Source organism: Pan troglodytes, chromosome 15, assembly GCF_028858775.2.
Source record: "Pan troglodytes isolate AG18354 chromosome 15, NHGRI_mPanTro3-v2.0_pri, whole genome shotgun sequence".
NCBI lineage: Eukaryota > Metazoa > Chordata > Mammalia > Primates > Hominidae > Pan > Pan troglodytes.
This window is the reverse complement of record NC_072413.2, coordinates 73,650,114-73,675,217: the sequence shown is the minus strand read 5'-3', so window position 1 is coordinate 73,675,217 and position 25,104 is coordinate 73,650,114. Positions and strand designations below refer to the sequence as shown.

The following is a 25,104-nucleotide window of genomic DNA, read 5'->3' as shown; positions in this document are numbered from 1 at the left end:
CTTTAAACACATTCACATGGGCAATGACAAACCCATTCATTTCCACATAGGAAGCAATGTCCATAGGCACCCTCAGTGCTACCATTATAGCTAGTGGGTCAGTAGGTAACATTTCCTGATTCTGTAGTTGTGAACTGCTTATTCCTTCTCTGTGCAGTCAAGGAGTTGGGGGTGGAGTGGAAGGGGAGGAGAAGAGGAAGAGAAAGAGAAAGAGAAAAGAAAGTGGAAGAGGAATGGGAGAAAGAGAGGAGGGGGAGGAACACACTAGAAAGAAGACTCAAACAAAAAGGAGGAGTCATCGGAAAATGGGAGAAAGCACATACTGGTACCAGCCAGAGCTTCTTGGAACTGTTCCCAGCCTGGCTGCCAAGGAGCTCTGGAATATATTTGTTAGAGTTGGATTCCTGTACAGTCCGTTGCAGACTTTTTCTGACTGCACTCTGACAGAAAGACCAACACGTTCGTTCCAATCCCTGCTTCCCACACAGAAAGCTAGTTACTCCTCAGGGGACTTCTGACCAAACTCACTATTGGCCTCCTAGTAGGCTCTTCATATGCTACATGAGCTTAGAAAGAAGAGTCCGTCACATACCTCTTACTGCTATAGAATCACTAAGCCTCTCTACCCTAAAATCCCGTCCAACTTCCCAAGATCCTCTTCACAAAACATGTTAAGCTTCTTGAGTCTCCTTACCAAAACAACTGCTGCGATGAGGAACAAAGGTTTTACAGGCAGTAGCAATAGCTAGTTCAGCAGAGATTATAGTCTTAATGATCAGGTCTTCTACATGGGCCATCAATGCTGCAAACAAAAATTTTTAAATTTCAGACTCAATATCAAAATACATGGATTATGAACTGGATTCCAGATAACAATATAACTATAAAAGCATGTGTGCTCATTCAAAAAAGCCTCTATATGGCAGACTTCTGAATGGGTGCTATAGAGGCAGGCATATCTGTGAACAGATCAATACAGTCAAGAATGTAGGTGCCAAGGGATACCCTCAGGTGGCCTCTTATGACAAAAGACAGACACATAATGGAATAGGAGCCTCACTTCCCTTCTCACACTTCCCCTATGACCCTTTCCCTTGTGAAATGAAACAGTCTTTTTTGGCACACAGTTTCCCATTCTGCTCAAGGCTCAGCAATTGTGTCCATTTTGATTTGAAGCCCTGTGCTCAAACAGTGCCCATTCTCCAACTCAGCAACATGAATGAGAGAGATTAACTTAGAAAACTCGAAACTTGGGGCCAATATGGAGACAGGCAATTTGTTATATAAAAAGCTGACCATATTTTAGTCAGCAGTTCAACATTCAAGAAGGGTAAATTCACTAAGGATTAAAAGGAAAAAGTTATGCCTTTCAGACCCGAAACAAGAAAAGGGATTTTGAGGGTAATGGAAAACCTGTTCCCCAGCTTGTCAACTGCAGGAAAAAGTAACACCAAGGAAAATTATCCCGTCTCACCAACACTATCAAAGCAACAGAGAATGATTCCTGGCAAGAGACAATGATAAAGTTATCCAAAGAAGAGAAGTCAAGAAGGAAAAAGGCCCAGTACTCACCGGTTGTATCTCTGCCTTCTTGTTTCAGGTACCTAAGCATAGCACTCATGCTCCATTTGTTTCCATAATCCTCCACTTCTGGATCGTCACAACTAAAACAAATTAATAAATCAAAGTCACATATGTAACTAGGCTTGGCTATAATAACAAGACTCTTTGCAAATAGCCTTCTTGTCTTTTTAAAAAGTTTTTTTTTTTAATTCACTTTGCTGACTTCCAGTTACTCATTTTTTCTTGGTCCTTTTTGTCATATATCCTTTCATACCAATTTCTTCAATGGAAATGAAAATGCATACAGTTTGCCTTTTTCAAGAGGGTGGGGAAGAAGGCGGCAAATTCTTTCTTAACCAAACAATTATGCATCAAGAAAGAGTGAAAGCAATGTGTGAAAGAAGGCAAACAAATTTAAGAATGGTTACAACAAGTTAAAAGACAATTAACCTTTGAGGTGAATGTCACCTGAGTCCACAAAACAACCTCTGATGCCATTTTCAGACCAGAATTGAGTTGGACTGGGTGAGTGAGTTATTCTGGTGCAGCATGCTAATGAAATAACCCCACACAGAATTGCTTTGGCATCTGAAGCAGGTTCCCTCCTCTTTGGCAGTAGATATGGCTTTTCCTGATTTTTTTGAGGTAACACTGAAGGGAGCGTGCACTGGAGTGACAGTAAGAGTGAGGAGGTATACTATTGCTATGGCAGCGGAGTGGCCAATGGCACAGCCTCCCACGAATGTTGGAAGAGCCCTGCAATCTGGAACCTGTGTTTTGCCGCTGTCCCCTCACTCCCTACCACCATCCCACTCTCCACCAATTGTGCCTTTGCTCATCTTTCACAGTGGAGGTATGATCTCTTCAGTCAATGCAAATGCTGCTCACAGGATATTTGATGAAACCTATATAGCTTCAGCAACTATTCTATCACTTCCAGATTCCTTTCTTTCTTTCCTTGGACCTGCTAGGAACCTATTTTTAGTCTGAGTAGAAAGTAACTATTTGGGTCTCTTTTCCACTTTTCCACTTTCTGGCAAAAATATCGGCATGAAAGAAAACACAGCAAAAAGAATATTTCCACATAGCTGGGCTAGTACTCCCTTCCACTGAATCCTGTTCTGAGATGGCCTCATTTCTTTCTTTCTTTCTTTCTTTAATTTTTTCCTTTTCTTTTTCTTGATCATACAAGTATTTATTTTACAAAAATTTAGAAAATACATAATGGCACAAAGAAGAAAATAAAAATCACCCACTCACAATCCTACCCACTATAGTTAAGCTAAATTAACACTTCGGTATTACTTCTGGTCTTTTTTTCCTCCCCCCTCAGCAAAAATAAGCAGCTTTAGATATCTCATATTCAAGCAAGAAAGTAAGTTGCATGTGCTATCTGATAACCTGCTTTTTCCACCTATGAATACATGGTAATGAACATTCTTATCACTGATCCTGTGTGTACATCTTTTATTTCTTAAGGTTAAGTTCCTAGAAATGGAACCATGGGGTCAAAGGGTACAGACATTTTTTAAGCTTTTGATATGTTTGCCAAGTGCTGAAATGACCTCATTTCTTAACTTCTAAAACGTTCCATATGCCTATTAAATTCCCATTCCTAAGTCAAGTGAGGGAAGGCAGTGAGGAAGAAAAACTTGTGAAGGCACATTTTGGTAGAGAAAGGTGACACCGTTAACTGGGGAGGCAATGGAGAAGCAGCAGGAGATATGCCTCAACACTGTTATATGACTGACAGATTTCCATAAATGGTACATGGACATTAATGTAAAGTTGTCCTCCAGTGCCACATGTTACCTTTCCACCTCTACAACACCCACATCTGAGACTGACACCTCTGACTTCTGGCCCAGACACAGCCAGTACCTGACGTAATCTCCACTTTTCTTGTTGACACTGTAGTTTGTCAGATGCATGAACTGGTTCCGAATGTTCTTGGCTCCTTGATCGTATCGCACAGTTGCAAACCTGATAGAAGGGAAACAGGTTAAATGCCAGGAACAGAGTTTCAAGGAAATACAGGCTGGAACTGAGGATCAATGAGATAATAATAAAGGAGGGTAATCTCATTACCTAACAAATACCAAGTGCCTACTAAGTGCTAACTCCCATTCTAAGTGTTTTATAATGTCATACTTAATTCAATCCTTAAAGCAACCCTATGAAGTAGATAATATTGTATCCAAGTTGAAAAACAGATGTGAAAACTAAATGTGGTCTATTAAATAACTTGTTCAAGATCACACCAACTCCAAAACCCATGGACTTAATCACAACAAGACATTGCTTCTCTTATATAGAACATTACACCAATAGGAAGAATGAAAATTGAAAATATAGCTATTTACAACCTGGGAAATTGTGTGTAGGATACTGTGAAAGATGCAGCATTAGCTGGTCCAGAAATAACAACTGGCTGGGCATGGTGGCTCATGCCTCTAATCTCAACACTTTGGGAGGCCGAGGCAGGAGGACTGCTTGAGCCCAGGAGTTTGAGACCAGCCTAGGCAACACTGCAAGACCCTATCTCTACAAAAAATTAAAAAATTAAGCAGGCGTGGTAGTGTGCACCTGTAGTCCCAGCTACTTGGGAGGCCAAGGTGAGAAGACTGCTTGAGCCCAGGAGACAGAGGCTGCAGTGAGCTGTGATCGCACCACTACACTCCAGCCTAGGCAACAGAAACACCTACTGAGTGCCCACACAGTGCCTGGTACTATAGCATTCAATGAAAAAAAAAATAAGCAAAAAGAAAAAAGGACAGCACAGCTATATGTAGGCTTAGAGCTGACATCCATAGAAAGAATAGAACTGATCCATAATACTCATTTAAAAAGAATGATAATGACAGCATTAACAGCAGACAAAGCAAAACGGCATAAATATGGGCACAGTGCAAGAGACTTAGTCCTGAATTTGAAATGAAGGCAAAAGAAAGAGGAATTAAACATGGAGCCCACTGAAAACAGGGTAGCAATTTGATATCCCGGACTGTTGTCAAAAGAAGACCAAAGTATAAAATACATGTGCCTCTGAAGGAAGTAACCAGGGAAAGAGAGAACTTTCCAGTGATGCTCAATATCAACAAAAGGATGCTCAGTATCAACAAAAGGACACTCAAGGCGAATGGTTATGGTAAATATCAACCCCTGTTTACATACCACTGTAACCATATCACCCTTCACTAGAGTGGTTTTCCCAAGAGGCATATCCAAGTGTGTGAAAAAAAAAAGAAGGCCACAAGTTTATTTTCATATGACTTACAAATTATTTACATATGCTTACTCAGACTATGAAGTCAACATGAATTTTCACCACATTAAAGGTCAGCATTAAAAAACTTTCCTCTTCTCTGTTTCTTCTCATCCACCCACTATCTCCACTCCCTAATTCCCTGTACCAGAAATATACAAGAGCCAAAGAAAGAATAGTGAAAAGAAAAAAAACCCCAAACCCAAAAAACTAAAATAAACAAACATGAGGCTAGGAAAAAGGATGTGGACAAAGAGAAAATGATGACTAGGCTAAAGGACAAGAGTTTGATGAGCATTATTACGTCTGTGCTTGAGAAGGACCCCAGATTTTCTAGAAACTTCCAACTTCCAGTAGTTATCACTTAACTTCTAGCCATGTCACACCCCAGTGCCCTGGTGAGTAACCCTTGCCTATGCATCCCAATCTTCCTCTGATAGATTGTCCAAGCAAGTTGCAGACTGTTATTCTCTGAATTCTTGTGAGATGCAAAGGGGCCCCGTGCTGGCTGCCTGCCTCAGCCAGACATTACCTCAAGGTGACATCCCTCCTGTCATCCTCTCCCCTCAAAGAACAATGAGTTAGAAGGAGGGGAAAGCTTCTGCTTCAGAAAAAGAGGCTTTTCATCTCTTGTAGTTACTACAAGTACCTGATCTAACTTGGTCAACATGAAAAGCCTGACAAAAGTCTGTGGTGAGCTGGAATCGGGTACCAACACATTTGTCATTCCTATATTCTTTTTTTCAAGAGGGCTGCACATCTAAAAAAAAAAAAAATCATGTTTCTTCTTCCTAATCTTCCTTTTCACTGGAGCATTTTATTCTGAACCCCAGCAAGGATAAGATTTCTAATATCAAAGCGTGGAATTCTAAACTGAGTGTATGAAGCAGAAGCAGCAAAAATTAAAGTGAAACAAAAAAGCTTAAAGGAAAAGTTCCCCCGAAGGGTGAAAGTGCTCCACTCCATATGTCCCTCAGTCTAGTGGGGAACATACACTATGGAGAGAAAAGGTGTGCATGTTCATCTTTCCTCCTACCCCAGTAAGAGCTTATAGCTCTCACTAAAATCCGTATTAAATAAGCCATCATCATCATCTGATCACTATTTTCTTTTTTATTGTCTAGATCACAGGTCACATTAGTCTTGAATGTGACCTACTGGTCAAGTTCTGATTAACCTACAAAAGCTTTGTTTTTTCTTTTAAACTTTAATTACCTGAACAACATATAAAAATCAGACCTTCCTTCTTGCAGCCCAGTGGTAGCCAGGGCCCACATGAGGAAGATGGTGAGTAACAAAAAAAAAAAAAAAAAAAAAAAAGGAAGATGGTGAGTAGGGTGGGAAGTCAGCCAGAAGCACAAGGAGGTTTTCTAAGCAGGGAGGCCACCAAATAAGGGTCTAAATCCATATAAAAACGGCATCTGAATGGGACAGTGGCCCAGTGGGGTCAGGAAACTGGCCACATACAAAGGAATTGAGCAAATAAATAAATATGTTAAAGATACTGCGAGCCAGATTTCCTGCTGTTGGAAAAGAGATTTTAAAATATGAAAGCAAAAAACAAGAAGGAACTCTGTAGTTTTGAACTAGAATTGTGGGTACTAGTATAAACTTCTATTTTTCAACAATACATTAGAGACAGATATAGAAATACAGATGTACAAGTGTATATGTACATATATACATAATTTCCTAACTCTGTTCATGGCCAGGGTCTGAAAGCAGAAATGCCCCAAAACAATGAGCGTATCTAGCACCCAGATATTGATTTCTAAATATTATACTCCATGAAAAAGCAACCAGTGCTCCTTGGAGAAATGGTTGATTCCAGGGATAGAATAGAGAAAGAACAAGATGAGCCTGAAACATCTTGTGCTCAAAGAATGATAAAGACATGTCAAAAGGACACAAAGCCAGCTTGAGAGGTCTCCCACTGGCCAAATCTGGGACAATTTGAGCATCAAAATAAATCATGATAGTAAAGAATTATAACCCATTAAATAAAACAGGAACGCTTGAGTCTGCATTGGTATATATAAATAGATGAATAAATAAACGAGAAGATAAAGCTCTTCCTCACAGAAAAATGCCAAGAAATAAAAGTTATGATGGAATTAGAAAATCATCATTTGGCAACTATTACAGCAATAATTCATTAAGGCAAGAAAAATCAATAGATTTTTCTTAAAAATGAGAAATGAGATGAAGAATGAAATTTTACATGATTTAAAGTATCTCCTTATAAAATACTTACTAATTACAAAGGGTAAGACCAAATAATTTTACAGTGGAAGAATCTAGCAGATAGTCACCTAAAGCAAGTGGTCAAACACCACTAAATGACTAGCATGTGCCATCACATATAATGCAATGACAAGAATTAGTATCACTTTTGCGGTATTCTGGCCCCAAATGCGTTACCTAGGTCTCGTCATGAGAAAATATCAGACAAGCCCAAACTGAAGGACAATCCACAAAATGACTGGCCTGTAATCTTCAAAAATGCTGAGATCATGAAAGTCAAAGAAAGACTAAGGAACTGTTTCAGACTGAAGGAGACTACAGAGACCCGACGGCTAAATACAACATGTGATCCTTGATTGGATCCTTTTGTAATTAAAAAAAAAAAAAATCTTAGGACAATTGGCAGAATTGGAATGAGATCTCTAGACATAGGGTAAAAGGTAATTTTTCATATAATTCTTACAGCTCTGACAACTCTATAAGTTCAAAACGGTTTCAAAATTAAAAGTGTAAAAAAGTGCTTTGTTTCACAGTAAAAATCTACATGTTCAAGCCTCACTTAACAAACCAGATCTGGCAATACCAGTATCAGCTGCTGGCACTAAATAGTAAATGCCTTTAGATGAGACATGTACTCTCCATTCTCCAGTCTCCACTCTTCCTTCAGTGAATGTACTTGTGAGCATTTATGTTAGTGACCTTTGATTTAGACCATCACATATTATCAAATTTCATCTTCTCTAGGTCTGAAGTTTCAACACAATTTCTCTATTAACAAAAACCTAAAAGAGCACTATTTACTAGGTACCCCAGGACCAAGTTTGCACATACAACCATTCGTCACTTAACAATGGGGATATGCTCTGAGAAATGCATTGATAGGCCAATTTCATCGTTGTGTGAACATCATAGAGCGTATTTACACAAACCTGGATGGTATAGCCTACTACACACCTAGGATAGATAATACAGCCTCTTGCTTGTAGGCTACAAACCTGTACAGCATTGTACTATACTGAATACTGTAGGCAACTGGAACACAACGGTAAGTATTTGTGTATCTAAACATAGAAAAAGTAATACATTGTGTTATGATGTTACAATGTCACTAGGCGACAGAAATTTTTCAGCTCCATTACAATCTTATGGGATACCATAGTATATGTGGTCCTTCCTTGCCCATTGTTATAAAGCACATGACTACATGACCACACTTATCCTAATGTAGACCAAAATTTACACGATGGAGTCTTGTATCTCCCTCTTAATGAGATCAAGATTTAGGAAAGTTCTCATGACAGACCTTTAAGGCCTTGACCTTTAAGCTAACAAAAGGTGGGAGAGTTCCTACTTTCTTTGCTAAATTTGAAACCCTAGGTACTATTTTGCAGCCTATTGATGAATATAGAACTATTTGCCACCCCCTCCCCCCTTTTTAACCACACTGAAAACAAATATGAATTGTTTTGGACAATATCTTTATTTTGACAATAAATTTTTAAATCACAAGTTACATTTCCTTTTCACTTTCTAATGTTTCTCACTGAGAATCAAGATAGTGATCAAGATAATTTGATCAAGAGAATCAAGATAATTTGTCTAAAAGTCTGAATGTCTGTGTGGAGAAAAGATTTCAATGTTTGGCATATGGTAGGGACTTGGCAAACATTAACTGAAACTGCACTGGAGTTGCTTGCTCCAAGATCTTTACCAATATGGAACCAAAACAAGAAGGAAAGCAGAGAGTTAGTGGGATCTTTTAAACTCTCTTCCCCTGTTCAAAAACCAGTTTGTTCTACTAAGAATATGACCCCACATGTTCTTTTTTTTTTTTTTTTGTCCTGCTGTTTTCTTAAAAACTTTTTTTTGATACCAATATCTTCTTATGGTCAGAGTCACAGGCATTCTAGATGTAGAAGCTTAACATCCTCTTTGGTAGTTATATTTTCTGACAAACATTCACTACAAATGTACCAAGAAAAGAGAAGGCCAGCCTCGACCTCGCTGTGGCACATGAGTTATCCTTCAACAGGTGTAGGCATTTTGAGTCAGAGAGGCCTGGACAATGAAGAGACAGCACCTCAGGCAGCCTTGCCAGGAGCCACTGGGTTTCATCCTGGCCTGACCCAGAAAAATCTTATGGAAGAGAACAAGAGGCCCAAGAGCTCTCTGATCTGCTGTCAACCAGCTGCAGCCGGGAGACTGCCAAAGCGCTGCAGTGACTAGGCAGCGCCCTACAGAGCCGTCTGGGAGGGGATTACCAGCCTGATCCCTTGTCTTTAGAGCCAGAAATGACTCAAACTTCACAAACAGCAAGGGCCTGCCAGGGAGGGTGACAATGAGCACTGGAAAGGGTTTTCTCCCCCTTGTTGGTGTCTCTTCCCCCTACTTGCTGCTGTGGCAGATTCTGGACAGTGTGCAGCCTGTGAGGTAATCTGAATTCCTTGGCAACCAGCAAGTACCTGAATTCTTTCAAAACCACAGGAATCCAGCAGAGAAAAGGTAAATATCCCTGCGGAGCCAGTGTTAATTAGCAAGGAAGGCTACTGAAGAAGGAACTGGGGGTGGGGAGAAAGCGAAAGGCACCACAAATGTTTTGGGGTCTTTTCTGAATTTCCACTGAATAATATGGCTGAGGCAGAAAAAAGGCCGTTCCAACCGGGACCTTCCCAGAATCCTCTCTTCCCACCTCCGCCGCATGGGTGGAACTCAGCTCCCTGGATGGGTACTTGCATGCCCCCCAAGTTGCTAGAGCTGCCTATCTTTGGGTCTCTGGCAACATATTTAGTTTTTAACTCCATTTTGTTTTTTTTTTTTTGAACTTTTTATTTTTCCTGTTTCAGTGAAAATCTGGCTATTAGCTTCATCTCAGAAAGGGCTCTGTCAACTCATCTAAACCCAATACTGGATCCACCTAAAGCTGTAAAATCCAGGACAAAATCTTTTTGGAGTCCACCCCTGACAGGAAAAAGAATCTGCACCATTTTGGTAGAGCATAGCACCCCTCTGTGGAAACTGAGTGTCCCCTGGTGGTGCAAAACAGCAACATGCAAGAAAAATTCAAAAGCACAGGGGACCTCTGAGGGCTACTGTGGGAATCACAAAAAGCTGCACCCAAATACCAGGGGGACAATTGCAACACTTCTTCAATACTATACCCACACATGAGAAAACAGTGAGAGCTCTCCCACTTCTTATGTTAATAAAACAATAAGGACAACTGAAAACACTCATCTATACAGAAACTAGGGTTTTCACGAATTTAATTTTGTGTTAAAAAATTTTACACAAAATAACTTATATCACAAAACTGTCTTGTGAAATGAATTCAATCTTTCTGTCGCCTAGTATTAATTTGAGGTCCAAAACAGAAGTGATAGGGTGTAAGGGAATTCATTTCTAAAGAAGGAAATGAATTGTATTTGCCTCCTGTTCCGTCTCTTTAGGAAAGATTATGGTTTTTCTTGTTGAGCCTCAACGTAACCCAATAATCTCATCCCAAACTGATGATCTTCAGTTATGTCTACATAAATTACATGTGGCCCAAGATAACTAAAAGCTGCAGATCTGGAGATGCTACAGACTATCGACATAGTTGAACAGACTCTGAGGGTTACAACAAAGCAAGTGAATGTCAAGATACATAATTAGTGAAGACACAAGAACTTAGGCACATTGAAATTACTGCACGGAACAATGTGCCCTCGCAGGACTCCCGCAAACAGCGCATCATATTGCCATGCGTTATGCTTTTGTAAAGCTTTGATAAAGCTTTTATATTCACCTACACTTTCAGGTAAACCTAACCAAAGCCCTGAAAATTCATGTGGCTTTCTGGTTCTACTTGGTCTGAGTTTTTTAAAAGCTGTTTTTCTAATTATTCTGAGAAAAAACATCCATTGCGTGTGTGTGTGTGTGTGTGTGTGTGTGTGTGTGTATAAATTTTTTTGTTTCTGCTGGAAGCAAAAGGGTTATACTTAATTCAGTAGATTCTGACTTCCAACACACAACCAGTAGCCAAAGCACTTGCATATTTGTAGTAAATTCTATAATAAACATTGGTACTGTTGTTCTCATGTTGTGCTCTGAACCAGAAAGGTCTTAAAATTATGCCAAATTTTACCCATAGAGAGGGCTGTTAATATTGTAGGTGAAAATATCTTTGGAATATTAAGCAAAACATATTGGTATGATGTCCTTGAGAAACAGTGAAGCACAACCTCCATCTCTTTTCTCTATTCCCAAAGTCCAATTTTTGGCAGGACATAATCAGTTTCTAAAACTTGACACAGGAGAGAAGTTAAGGTGAGGATGAGCAGAGGAAGGAGAATGATGAAACTCATAACACAAAAGAGAGAAAGCTCAGAAGTCTCAAATTATAAAGCTGAAAATCCTCAGCACCTTGCATATCTGAGAAGTCAGGACTGTATTTTACCATCATTTTGTTCTAAATAATATAGGGAATAGGCTTTTTCTTGCTCTTTTTTTTTTTTTTTTTTTTTTTTTTTAATGAGATGGGGTCTCACAATGTTGCCCAAACTGGTCTTGAACTCCTGGCCTCAGGCAATCCTCCCATCTCAGCCTCCCAAAGTGCTAGGATTACAGGTGTGAGCCACCACGCCTGGCCAGGAATAGGCTTTTATACCTAATTTTGTAAGTGATACTTCAAAACGTGAGAGCACGTGTGTCTACAAATATTATCGACAATTTCTTTCCTATAAAAACCTGATTAGAGCTAGTAGTCAGCTCATGTTCAGATGCCTGGTCCAGCCCTTTATCTAATAACTGCGAGATGTTTCAGTTCTTCCCTTTCTCAATTTTCAAGGAAGAGGCCAGAACTAGGGAGTTTTGGTAGTCTCCAATGTTCCCAGGGCTCAAACTCAAAATCTCACTTAAGAATATGACAGGACTTATAAATGCTGTCACTGCCACCTAGAGGCGAACGGAACACAGAGCTCCACCAGCGAGAAGGTTTGGTTAGTCTGCTCTCACTGATTTCAAGTCATAGGATACATTTGAAAAAAACTAAGTCTCTAAAATCATTAAAAGACCATTCTAAAATAATAGTTGTCAGAGTACAATAATATTTGTCAAAGCACCTGTACATAAATAGGTAGCCTTCTTTTATCCATGGTATTTCCCATCTTCCAATTGCATTTTCTAAAATACAGAAACATACACAGACCAGGCTTTTTTAGCTTGTCGTGACCACTCACAGATGCAAATCACCTCCTAAACTGCTATGCTTTATAACAAGCTTGTCCAACCTGAGGCCCACAGGCTGCATACAGCCCAGGACAGCTTTGAATGTGGCCCAACACAAATTTATAAAGTTTCTTAAAATATTATGAGTTTTTTGCAATTTTTTTTAAGCTCATCAGCTATTGTTAGTGTATTTTATGTATGGCCCAAGACAATTCTTCTTCCAATGTGGCCCAGGGAAGCCAAAAGATTGGACACCCCTGCTCTATATCAAAGGCACTACGCATAAAAAGAACTTCAGGGCAAACTAGTTGGCTAATACAAAAATTTAGTTTTGTTGGGGGGAAGAACACAGCATAGTAGTTACATACTTATTTTAAACAATTTAAAGAGTTTATGAAAACAATTACCTGTAAAATTCTGTGGCTGGAGGAAACAAAACTTCAAAATATAACAACTTGAACTTAATCTTGTAAGTCACATTACCTTAAAACTTAGAAAGCACCTCAACAGGCCAGGTGTGGTGGCTCACAGCTGTAATCCCACCACTTTGGGAGGCTGAGGCAGGCGGATCACGAGGTCAGGAGATTGAGACCATCCTGGCTAACACGGTGAAACCTCGTCTCTACTAAAAATACAAAACATTAGCCAGGCATGGTGGGGGGCACCTGTTGTCCCAGCTACTCAGGAGGCTGAGGCAGGAGAATGGCGTGAACCTGGAGGCAGAGCTTGCAGTGAGCCGAGATCACGCCATCTCAAAAACAAACAAAAAAAAGCACCTTAACAAAAAGATAACAATGTATGTACAACCACTGTAAAGTAACTTGCATGTTAAGGAAAAAAAAAAAACCCTCAATTAATACCTTCCAAATATGAGACGGCATGAAATTGTCTGAGCCCTGAGCTCTGGAGTCAGATCCATGAGGTCAAATCCCCATTCCACTTCTCCCACCTCTAAATCTGTTTCCTCAACTGCAAAAATGCATCAACTAAAAGGTTGTTGCGAGGATGAAAATAAATGCCTGGCATATAATAGGCAAATACAGCTAGGATTTTATTTTTCTTTCTACATCTATCCTGAAGAACAACAGCAAATTATCTTAATATCCTAGGAGCTTCATAACAATTGTCACTGCAGGAAAATACCATGTGACCCTGGATCAGTGCTGGGGAAGATGTTTACACACCTTATGTGTGGACATGCAGTGAGACTACAGACAAATAAGCCTAATTTCTGAAGTTCTTTTTAGGCATACTGGCTTTGATGTTACAGAGCACAGCAGTTGAGGAGGTGGATTGCATCTGTAAGCAGTAATGACAAGTAAAAATAGCATGATCTGATTTAATAAACTTGTTAATGGATCCACTCTTAATATACCCACCCAACCCCTTCACCCCCAAACAGCTTCTTACCTAGCCAATCCTTCTTCATAGAGATAGATGACAAGAGGATCATAGGAAGTCACGAGCACATAGAGGCGCACGTCAAACTTGAAATCTAAAAAAAAAAAGTTTGTATTCACAAAAAAAAACTAAGTTCATTTGTTTCCTGTTACAGAATAAACAACGAAACCAAGAAACATGAAAGAAAGAACATTCCTCCTCTCCACATGAAACACACACTGCTCACACACCTTGACTTTGGAGGATAACTAATAATTATACTATATAATTGTACTGTATACATATTATGTATATAGTACATAATAAAAACCGTATAATGTATATATACATTAATATAACTGTAATGTATATATAATGCATATGTGTATGTCATTTTCATATATATTAATTACTGCACAATTTTCATACATATATTACTATATAACCTATAAAGCACTTTCTCTTATATTGTCTCATCTCACCTTCAGATAAATCCCGTGAGATAGGTAAGGAACCTGCTGCCTTTCTGGAGCCACACATGTCAAGAATTTCACAACAGTATAATAAAGACTTACTAGAGAAGGCTACGAAAAGCTTAAAAAGTTTAGCAAAAATCTGGCCCAATTTGGTCAAGGGCCTAATCACAACTCACCATCTATGAGCAGGGGGTTGTTAATGTAACGGGAGACCAGAATGTTCTCTTCCAGGGAGATCTGGTTTGGCTATTGAGTAAAGAGAAAGAATGAAAGAATAGAAATACACAGGAATCCTAATTTAAAATAAGGGAGCAAAGTTCTTAACCTTTAAAGAAATGGTAAGGTGGAAAACTAAAATTCTGGTTAAAGTTTCCTCCAAGGTACCCATATATTCAGTTGGCCATATAATATCACTTCTATAACACTATAGGCATCCAATTATGATGCAGGAAAAATAAATTTACACAGTACCTCTCACATAATAATAAATAAATAAATAAATAAATAAGCCTAATAGCCTTAAAGATGTATATACATGATATTAAATAGTTACCTGCCAAGAAAATAAGAGCCACTTTAAAAATAAATGAAAACTTGCTTTCTCCCTGAAGTATAATGGAAATTTAAAAATACTACTACTATTCTTAAATGAAGGCTTTCATTAACATGTTTGGAGAATTTACAGATCCACAATGGATCCTAGCATTTTCTCTGTAAAATGAGATAGGTGTTTAATTGATTCACTTAAGGGTATTTGCTAAGCAACTGTATGCAAAGAGTGAATAAGGTCTTTAAAAGATTTCTTCAATGAAAAACAGTTGTTTATACAATAAATAGAAAAGTACTGTGGACACTGCATATGGCACTGGGGATACCATGATGAACATAACACATATGATCTCTGCCTGGCAGATTTAAGATTCAGTAAATCCCTATCCCTGAAAAGTTTAATATTTAGGTAGAGGAACAGCAAAATATAGAATTTAAAAGAACACAAAGCAGCATTTCTATAAATACAAGATGCCAGGTTACAAAGTTAAAGTGCAGACCAATCAGGTGGGACCAGTCAGGGAAGACTTGTCCCAGAAGAGTAGATGCAGAAATGAGTGAAGGCTGGGAAGCACATGGTGGAGAAGAAAGGAGCCCATCATCAGAAGATGGCACGCACCAAGCCCAGTAGAAAGGAGGGTGGGCCGATTCACAGACCTGGGGCTAAAAGACTGAACTGGGAAATTATGAAAGACATGGTTAAACAATGAGGAGGGAGGTACCCTACTGACAAAGGGATCTGAACCCCTGGCAAAGGGAGTTTATATTTAGCATGGTGGGAAGCAGGAAATTATTGTGGATTCTAGATTAAGGAACAGCAAGATTAAAATATCTGGGAGAAAAAAAAAAAACCTTCACATGTGATTAGATAAAGCTGGAAGTCACCACAATCCATGTAGGACAAAAGGGCTCCAAAAGGGAAGTGGTAGTGATAATAATTAGGTTGATAATAGCTACAGTAAAGGCAACAGAAATAACCATCAACATTTGCACACACAAAATTTAACAAATGTACTAAACACGTGGATGTGCCAAGTGCTGTTCTAAGTCTGTTCACAGGATTATTTCATTTAATCCTCACCCAACCCCATGAGGCAGGTATATCACCATCCACATTTTATAGATTAAAAAAGAATCAGAGTGGGTTAGGGACCTGCTCAAAGTCACGGAGCTAATAAGCAATAGAGCAGCAACGGAATCCAGGGAGTCTTCCTCACAGGCTTCGCTTTTAGGCTTTATTCTTACCTCTTCCCGATATTCTGCTCTCAAATTTAATTGTCCCCCAAATTCAAAAGTTCGTCTTTATAACAATGCATTTCCTACCCTCAATACTACTACTGTTTTTCATATGATAATTTTGTGACCTATAACATTATACACAACCAGTATGAGCAGCTCTGAAGTCAGAATGAGATTCCTCTCTCATTTCCCACTGCTGCTATCTCAAAGTCAGAACACAGCTTTCACAACCCATCTCTACGCATCATAGGAACACAATGACATCATTACTGATTCATCCCTAATGAACTTCATCATCCATACCATTTCCTGACTCCCTTACATTTCTTGATCAGCTTCTCATAAGTACTATCTCCATTTTGAATCTGCTCAATGAGAATTGATGCAATCACTGTACAGCTGCAGGCTATGTTGTAAACGTAAAATCAAACAATCGCAGCTCTCTTCCTACTGAGTAGAACCTATAGGCTACAATAAATATCTACCCACCCAACTTTTCTCCACAGCAGAGAATATGCTGATAGTGGTCATCATTCCATGACACATCTAACGCCCATGCCCATTTCCTCTCCTCCCTTGCTCACCATACACATTTATCCTTTGAGTTACACGTAACACAAACCCTTACAATATTTAGGTAACTTTACTATGTGTTCTATTGTCTTTATCCCTCACTTCTATCCGCATTGGGAATTAAACTGTAGACTCCCAGAAGAAAAGAAAGGTTTGGGTATAGTTGCTTTGCACAGCGTTACAGACTGAAGAGCAACTAAGAAAAACTTTTTGATATCTTCAAGCCTGTTTCCTTTCATCAATCCCCAGTTAACTCATTTCTAATTATTCCAATTCAAAGCTCAAACTGCCTCCCAAAGAATGCTGAAGTAGGAATGTGAATTGTTGGGCAAGTTGGAAACACATCTTTCTTTTCTAAGACAGCATCTCATTTCTTCGCCCAGGCTGGAGTCCAATGGTGTTATTTCAGCTCACTGCAACCTCCACTTCCTAGGTTCAAGCAACTGCCCTGCCTCAGCCTCCCCAGTAGTTGGGATTACAGACACCTACCACCATACCCAGCTAATTTTTGTATTTTTAGTAGAGACGGGGTTTCACCATGTTGGCCAGGCTGGTCTCAAACTCCTGGCCTCAAGTGATATGCCCGCCTTGGCCTCCCAAAGTGCTGGGATTACAGGCATGAGCCACTGCGCCTGGCTGGAAACGTATCTTTCTAAATGGACCTTAAGGTTAAAGCTCATGGTATCTGTTAAGTCATTGTAAAGGAGAATGATATAGTGGTTAAGAGTGTCTATGCTGGAATCATCTGGACCTGAGTTACAACCTTGACTCTACCACTTATTAAGGAAATAATAACTACCTCATAGGGTTCATACATGGATTAAGTGAGATTATGTTTAGAAAGGACAGTGGTAGGCTCAATAAACATTAGTTATTATTACTGCATACTTAACAGAATATATGTGGTTCTAATTACAAAGTCCCACAGCTCAACAGCATTCATCACTACCTGCTGCATGCCATTCTACTCAGAGTACTGAGTGGTACTATTATGAAAATTAGGAGATACATAATAATTAGGAGAATTTCTCAAAAGCTTTTAAGGAGTGACAACACAGTAGGCACTCCTGAAATACTTGTTGAGCAATGAGAAAAACAAAGGGAACCTAAGATAAAAACACATAAACAAACAGAAACAAGAGAGTACAGAATTATATTCACGAATATAGGAGGGACTAGAGTGACCTAACACTCTCCTAACATGTTAAAGTCTCAGAGAATGTATCAATACTGTATTTCCCATGGATCATGTGTGAGACAAGAATGAGTAAACTTGACTTCCATAATCAAATTCATACCTTAATCAGAAAACACCCATTCTTTCCCCTCCTTGATTTGAATATACTAAATTGGGAAAATATGGCATTTAGTCATGGTTACTGAAGGAGTGGAGCAAACACAGCTTTGTTCCTTTATGCTGTATTTCTAAAGAGCACATCCTTATGAGACCACGTTAGCCAACCGAGATGTTTCCATCTGTGGTCCACACTTCTCTTTTCAGTGTTACATAAAAGTGATGCTTTTGCTATCCTTTATCTCGTTCTCGTAATGGTAAAAGTTGCTATTTGCAGAGAGTTTCCAAAAGGTTATGACTACTATAGGGAAGTTTTAGTAAGTGGCCCTCTCACTCCAGTGGGAAGAGAGGGGAAGATATTTTCATTTGGCCCTCACACCAACTCCATCCCCACTGCCTAAATCCCTCACTCACTCACATTAGTTCTGCTCCCAGACCCTCCGCCTCAGCATTCCCTCTCCTCACCCTCCTGCTTAAATCTAAAAGGAAAGCAGGCAGCAGCCTTGGAAAGAGTTACTTCATCCAGTTGGCTAATGGGTCACATATTCCATGGGAAAGGATCCAGGCATGGAAAAGAGGGGATGGTTATGCCTTTTGTGTAAGGAGAGAGAAGAGTATTAACAACATGGTTTGCAGGTCTGGGTAAAAGGTGGTAAAATTCCAGTTTTGGGGTAAAACAGGAGTATTTTCCCATTATGTCCGCATGTTGCCAGCTCCCCTCATGCCTCCTGGCATCTTCCCAGGCTTCTGTCTGGCACTTCCACTAAATACCTAAAAGAATCAGACTCATTCCAAAGCTTCACAAAGAGGGAGGGGGAAGGCAAAAGGTCCTGCCAAGTACTTTGATCTATGCAGGGGGTCTCAAGGGATTCAGCCCAGGGAGAGGTGGGAGGGAGAAAAAGACTCTTACATAGCCTGCCAAACACATTCTCTAAAGACATGTCACCCCGCTGAGATTCGGCATCCAGGGAAGAGTTAGGGCGCAGGGTTCTCGGCTCCACCAAGGAAAGTTTAACTTTTCTATCCTTTATGATGCTAGCTTTAAAATAACAAATCACTAGGGCAAAAAAGCATTCCAAAAGAAAAAAGTCCCAGATGAGCTGGGAATAGATCCTATTCTTTTTGACTCATATCTAAGAAAATAAAAAGCAAACTTGTACCATAGCTGACTTTCAATAGCAATTCCATTTGGCAGCTAAAACCTAAACCCAAACTAGTGCCGTCTATGAGATTCAAACAACACTGGAGCTCCTGGCACAGAGCTGAAGGAAAAGCTGTTGGAGAGGGGCCTTCAACACCAACGTCAGAGCAGAGACAAGAGGAGACAGAGCCAAGGCATATGACCATGGCCTTATGTCACAGGAGACTCAGGGTAAAAGGCCTCCAGAGTGGCCTAGGCCAGGTAACAGAAGTTGCAGCCAATGCCTGGGGCTGTAGCAGTTGCTCTATCAAAACCAGATCCTATATTTCTTTGGCATGAAGGGTCTGGCCATCATTGTTTACGGTACTGTTTTGAGTCCAGACTGAATTTAAGGACTTTCCAATGTGAAAGATCCCTCAGAAAGTTAGTTTCTACACATATGGCAAACAGCTCAATGTGAAAAGACAAGTGGGGAATTTAAGATAGGGTTCTGGTCCCACATACAACACATCTACCTACCCCTGCCCTTCCAGAGTTCCAGTGGAAGGACAGAAAGAATATTTTCAAAAGAATGAAATGATATCAAAGCTAGGAAAAAGTAAAAGAAGCCAGAAAAGTCCAAAAGAGATAAGAGTGACCTTCCCAAGGAGGCTCCTGCAAATTTCCAAGCTTGTACTCAACAAACATGAAGCTCAGGGATCAGCCAAGGAATTAGAATCAGATAATTAACAAACAGCATTTGGAACAGTGAGGCCAGGAGATGTGTGGGTGCAGAAATCTGATAGAGAAGAGTAGAACTTGAGGCTACCTTATCCCCAGTACACACAAAAAGGAAAAGAAAGGTAGCTCTGCCCAAGAGGGAGATCACCAAAATCTTCCTCTGCATTCACAATTTGGCCCACTTTATTTTGGCAAGGTGGAAGGGGAGTGCTTCTCACCACGTCCACCTAAAGTAAAGCCTGAGAGTCAACATGTTTTGCCCTTACACAAAATTCACAGTCAGCCTCTTCCAGGGAGAAGATATTAGGAAAAGAGTCCTACACAACCACAGTAGAAACCCAGACCAGCGGCCAGTTTCATTCAGTCTAGTCTTTTGTTCACAAATGTGGTCCAACATGTAAGGATCATCAAAGCTGAGAAAATCCAATAGCAGGGGAAAAGACAATCCCAATAAAATTCAAGGACAGAAGAGAACTTTACAAAAATTTCCTTTGGTATCCTCAGAAGGACAGGCAGGCAAACTGCATCCATTATGCAACAAAAGGTTGTTATTTGTAAATAAAAATAAAGCAAATCAGAATATGAGTTTCTGGAAATCAACCTATGATACCCAATATAAAAATACAGTAGATGAATGAATAATAAAATGGATAAACCTCAACCTGTGATCTAGAAGATGGGAAAAGAATTAAAAATGAGAGAAAAGTTAACATGGAGGAAAGATCTAGAATGCCTCAAAAAAGAGTTCTAAAAGCAGAGACAAATAAGAAGATAACTTTCCTTAAAGAAAAACACCAGTTTCCAGACTGAAAATGCCTGCCAAATATCCAGGAGGAAGAATAAAAAACTGGTCCAGGCCTAAATCCTGGTTAAATTTCAGAATCCCAAAGTCTGTCAGCGGCAACAGCAAATCCATATGGGTGGGTCTGCAGCAACTCACTTATTGCCTCCTTGCAGGAAAGAATTTGTCTGAGGGCATAAGGCAGAGTGAGAGACCAAGGCAAGTTTTAGAGCAGGAGTGAACATTTATTGAAAAGTTTTAGAGCAGAAATGAAAGGAAGTAAAGTACATGTGGAAGAGGGCCAAGCCGACAACTTGAGAGACCCAAGTGCCTGTTTCACCTTAGACTTGGGGTTTTATATGTTGGCATGCTTCCGGGGTTTTGCATCTCTCCTCCCTTGATTTTTCCATGGGGTAAGCTGTCTGCATGTGCAGTGGCCTGCCAGCACTTGAGAGGGGCCTCATACACAGTGTGTTGGCTGCAGCTGTGCACGTGCTCATTTGAAGTGTTTTTGCCTTACCAGTCGAGTGTTCCTAGAGGAAGGTCATATACCAGTTAAACTCCATCATTTTGCTTCTTAGGGCACATGCTTGAGCCTACTCGCCCAACTCCTGAGATCTTACTGGGAAATGGCTGATCACCAGCTTCAGGTGTTTTCTATTTGTTGGGAGCCTGCCTTTCCCTGGCATCTGCTGCTATCAATTATTATTTTAGAGAGACCAGTTTAACAACTGCCTGACCATCACCTGATGATCACCTGACACTCCTTGGTGGTAGCGGGGGCCCTCTCATGCCCGGCTCATGTCTGCCCAGCTACCTATCCTAATATTTCCCCCTTTAGGAGTCCAAGAGTTGGTTTCCACTGAGTTTAAATGTTTTACTCAACTTATAGATAAAATAAAGAAACTGAATCATAGTTACTGAAGAGATTCTATTATTGTTTAAAACATAAACATAAAAACTAATCAAACAAATGTGCAAGGGAGGGTGGGACATGATGTAAATGCAATAAATGCCAAACTGGGAATTAACAAATACAATGTAATGTCAATGAAAGAAATATAAATCAACAAAAGTTACTAACTACTATTGTAAGTCCAGGGAGTGAGACCAGTAGGGATTTTATTTACCATGTGTATGTATTCAATTTAAGACAACTTTTAATGAGAATTTTGCAAAGAATCAAGATATTGCTGGCTTTTGAAAAAAGAGGAGAAATGAGACGAAGAAGGGCAGAAAGAGGAAAGGAAAGAGGAAGGAAGGAGGAGAAAGGAGAAGCAGCAGCAGTAGCGAGGATACCATATCAAATTAAGGTTCACTTGTTTGATAACCTTGAGAACAGAACCCACAGTTCTGCTCACAACAGACGCTAAACACATACGCTATCAATTAATACTTGGTGTGTAGGAATTAACATCACAATATGCTAAAAGCAGAAAAGGTACGTCTTTTCTGCTGACACAACAGGTTGCCCTCCCCTAAAATCTGATCAAGTGTCTTTTTAGCCATGGAGTAACTGCTGGTGCAGAAGATTCCTGCCAGTAAGGCAAACAAGTCAAGTTATACCTACCCTTAACTCACTTCTGAATGCAGATTTAAGAAGAGCACACCTGCTCTTAATGAAATGGAACTATATTAGTAACCAATACAAAGGGTGAAGGAGGAAAGAACAAGTGAGGAGAGAGGTTTGCCATCTGCTGCATACTTACATTGTTGATCAGGTAGACGCCCCGCCCCCTAGAAGATGCCACTGGTTTTACTATCCAAGGTCCCCGGTCCTTCGAATATGAATCTGCTCAAAATATTGGGAGATAAAAAACAGAGGAAACAAAGAAAAAGAATGAACTTGAGTTTATTATATCAACTTTCAAAAAGGGTTATCTACTCAGGGAACCCAAAAATCTTACAAATTTCTAAGTGTTGGGCAGTAACTAAAATTACCTGTATTTTTGGACTTGCCTTAAAAATAAAAATAGAGCGAGGGAAGGAGGGAGGAGAAAAGAGGACAGCAAAATCACTCCCATAGTAATTTCTTCCACCATTTCCCCTCTTCCCTTTTCCTTTTCTTTTTTTTAAGGCAGGGTCTTTGCTCTGTTGACCAGGCTGGAGTGCAGTGGTGCTTCCATAGCTTATTGCACCCTCAACCTCTGGGGCTCAAACAGTCCTCCTACCTCAGCCTTCTGAGTTGATGGGACTACAGGCATGGGCCACCATGCCCAGCTAATTGTTTTTAACTTTTTGTAGAGACAGGGTTTCTCTATGTTGCCCAGGCTAGTCTTCAACTCCTGGCCTCAAGCAATCCTCCCACCTCAGCCTCCCAAAGCGCCGGAATTACAGGTATAAGCCACCATGCCCGGCCTCCCCTCTTTCTTGAATGAAAAGATGAAAACAAAATAAGGCAAATATCTGGATGTTAGTCTATTACTGTCACAAAGAATCATCATGAATCTTTGAAATGCTTACGTCTGTTAACTAAAGGACCTTAGGCAAACAGTGTCAATGTAAGCCAAAATCTAGTTCTTATAATACAGCTACTTTCCTTAAATATTTCCTCGAGCTTAAAAAAAAATTCACTGTAAATCAAGCAATGTACCAGTGGAGAGGAAGGACAATCATTTACAAGTGATTAAAAGGTGCCATTTGTCCTGTTCCTTTCCCAGGTTCAGCTTTACACTTTAAATCCCTTTGGATCATGAAAAGAGAAAGCAGACAACTGACACTAAGCCTCCCAGAGGCTTGCAAGTGGTCTGAGGAAAAGCAGCTCTGTCTTCCACTTAGGGAGTGTCAGAAGTCAGGGGAGAGAAGCAGGCTAGAGCTCTCAGTGCTACTGATTCTCACATCCCAGACTGGAGACAGAGCACTGGTCCCAGCTGTGCCTCTTCCACTTCTGATGAAATACGTCAGGTGGCAGCAGTCAGTACTGTTTCAAAGCAGAGATGGGATGAAAGGTAAAAATTGAGAGAATTTTTTGTTTTTGGTATTTTTCTTCAATGAAGGAAGAGAGAAAGGGAAGGAATAGTGTGGGGAAATAAATCAAGCAAATGCAAATGTTTCTGAGCAGATCTCACAAAGACTTCCTTTTTCCAAATTGCCTAGGTTGCTGTGCACCAAGATATCAGTCCCAGTTTATCTAGAATACAACAGCATAAACCTAAGAAAGTTCCCTATAGTTTCTGTTCTTCTGGTTGGACCTATTAAGAGGCAAGTTCTTTTCTAGGGCTCCAGTATCAGAACAAGACTTTCAGATACTGGAGTCCTGAAGTTTTGCACACTTCCCTCCACCCTGCATTTGGGCCTATACCAGGCAGGTCTTCAGAAGGAGCTCTCTAGGCTCAGCTCCTTTTCCCAGATGACTTGCCAGCAACTACTTGTCTCCTTTTCTTTCCTCTCCCTCTGACATGAGCCAGTCTCTTCAAAGCCTCCCACACAAACTTGACTTTGTCAATGCCACAAACCATTTCAGCAGGAGGAAAGAAAGAGATCTTTTGTCCACTCTCCCCCATCTTCCTCTGCCTTTTCCCTTGATGCAGAATTAACAGAATCAGAAAAAATTTAATGTGCCGCACAGAATTTAAAACTCTGTGAGCAATTCTACCTCTAGAACTATATCCTCTAGTTCTACTCACACATGTGTAAAATATTGCATATATAAGATTTTCAATGCTGTGTTATAACAGCAAAATATTAATTAAATACACTACAATGCATCTATATGAAGGGTCGGCAAACTATTTTTGTAAAAAGCCAGAGAATAAATATTTTAGGCTTTGCAGGCCATGCAGTTTCTGTGGCAGTACCTAACTCTGCAATTGTAGCTTGAAAGTAGCCATAAACAATATGTAAGCAAAGGGGTGTGGCTGTTTACATAAAATTTTATGTAGGAACACTGAATTTCATATGATTTCTACATGCCACAAAATTTTATTCTTCTTTTGATTTATTTCCAACCATTTAAAAATGGTTCTTAGCTTGTGGGACACACAAAAACTGGCAGAAGACCAATTTCACTCAAGGGATATAGTTTGCAGACATCTAATCTACACAATGGAATATTAAGCAGACACACAAAACAAGAATATTATTAATGAACTGATATGGAATGATCTTGAAGATAGCCTGTTAAATGAAAAAAACAAAGTGCAGGGCAATGTATGTTATATACGCCCATCTGTTCATATACACACGTTATTTGCTAGTAAATGCAAAGAATATCTCTAGAGGGTATGTAAAAAACTAGTAACACTGATCATCTCTGGGGAGGAAAACGGGATGAATGAGGAACAAGAGGAGAAAAGAGTCTTTTCACTGATGACTGTTTTGGAATTTCTTTTGTACCACGGGAATAATTACCTTTCAAAAAATATAATTTATAAGTCCTGCTATAGAAGACATATTTATAGTTATATATGACAAAAAATTAAATTTCCATAAAGTGAGGCCACTGAATATATGTATGTGTATTCAGTTTATATATTTTTTTCACTTTGCCATTTTCCCCAGATACTGAGCAGACTGAACAGAATGCCTGAGCAAGAGGCTATTAATATTAAAACAAAACAAAAAATAACAAAACTTTCCTAATGTCACTCATTTAATACCTCTAAGTATCTAATCTGTGTCCATCAGTTTGCTAGGTGTGGGGCGCACAATATTAAAAAATACAGTCTTTTCCAT

At 39.7% G+C, this 25,104-nt stretch overlaps 1 protein-coding gene across 50 annotated transcripts in view; it reads right to left on the bottom strand.

Annotated features, from left to right (window-relative positions):
- Positions 1-25,104, bottom strand: part of TTLL5 (tubulin tyrosine ligase like 5) — a 297,856-nt gene that overhangs the window by 237,478 nt on the left and 35,274 nt on the right. For all 50 annotated transcript variants that reach the window (XM_063793768.1, XM_063793745.1, XM_054666137.2 and 47 more), the window contains exons 7-12: positions 22,140-22,222; positions 14,310-14,379; positions 13,688-13,772; positions 3,445-3,546; positions 1,573-1,664; positions 695-802 (exon numbers count right to left, since the gene is read on the bottom strand). In XM_063793768.1, coding sequence (XP_063649838.1) covers positions 695-802; positions 1,573-1,664; positions 3,445-3,546; positions 13,688-13,772; positions 14,310-14,379; positions 22,140-22,222 — 540 coding nt within the window. The remainder of the gene's footprint in view (positions 1-694; positions 803-1,572; positions 1,665-3,444; positions 3,547-13,687; positions 13,773-14,309; positions 14,380-22,139; positions 22,223-25,104) is intronic.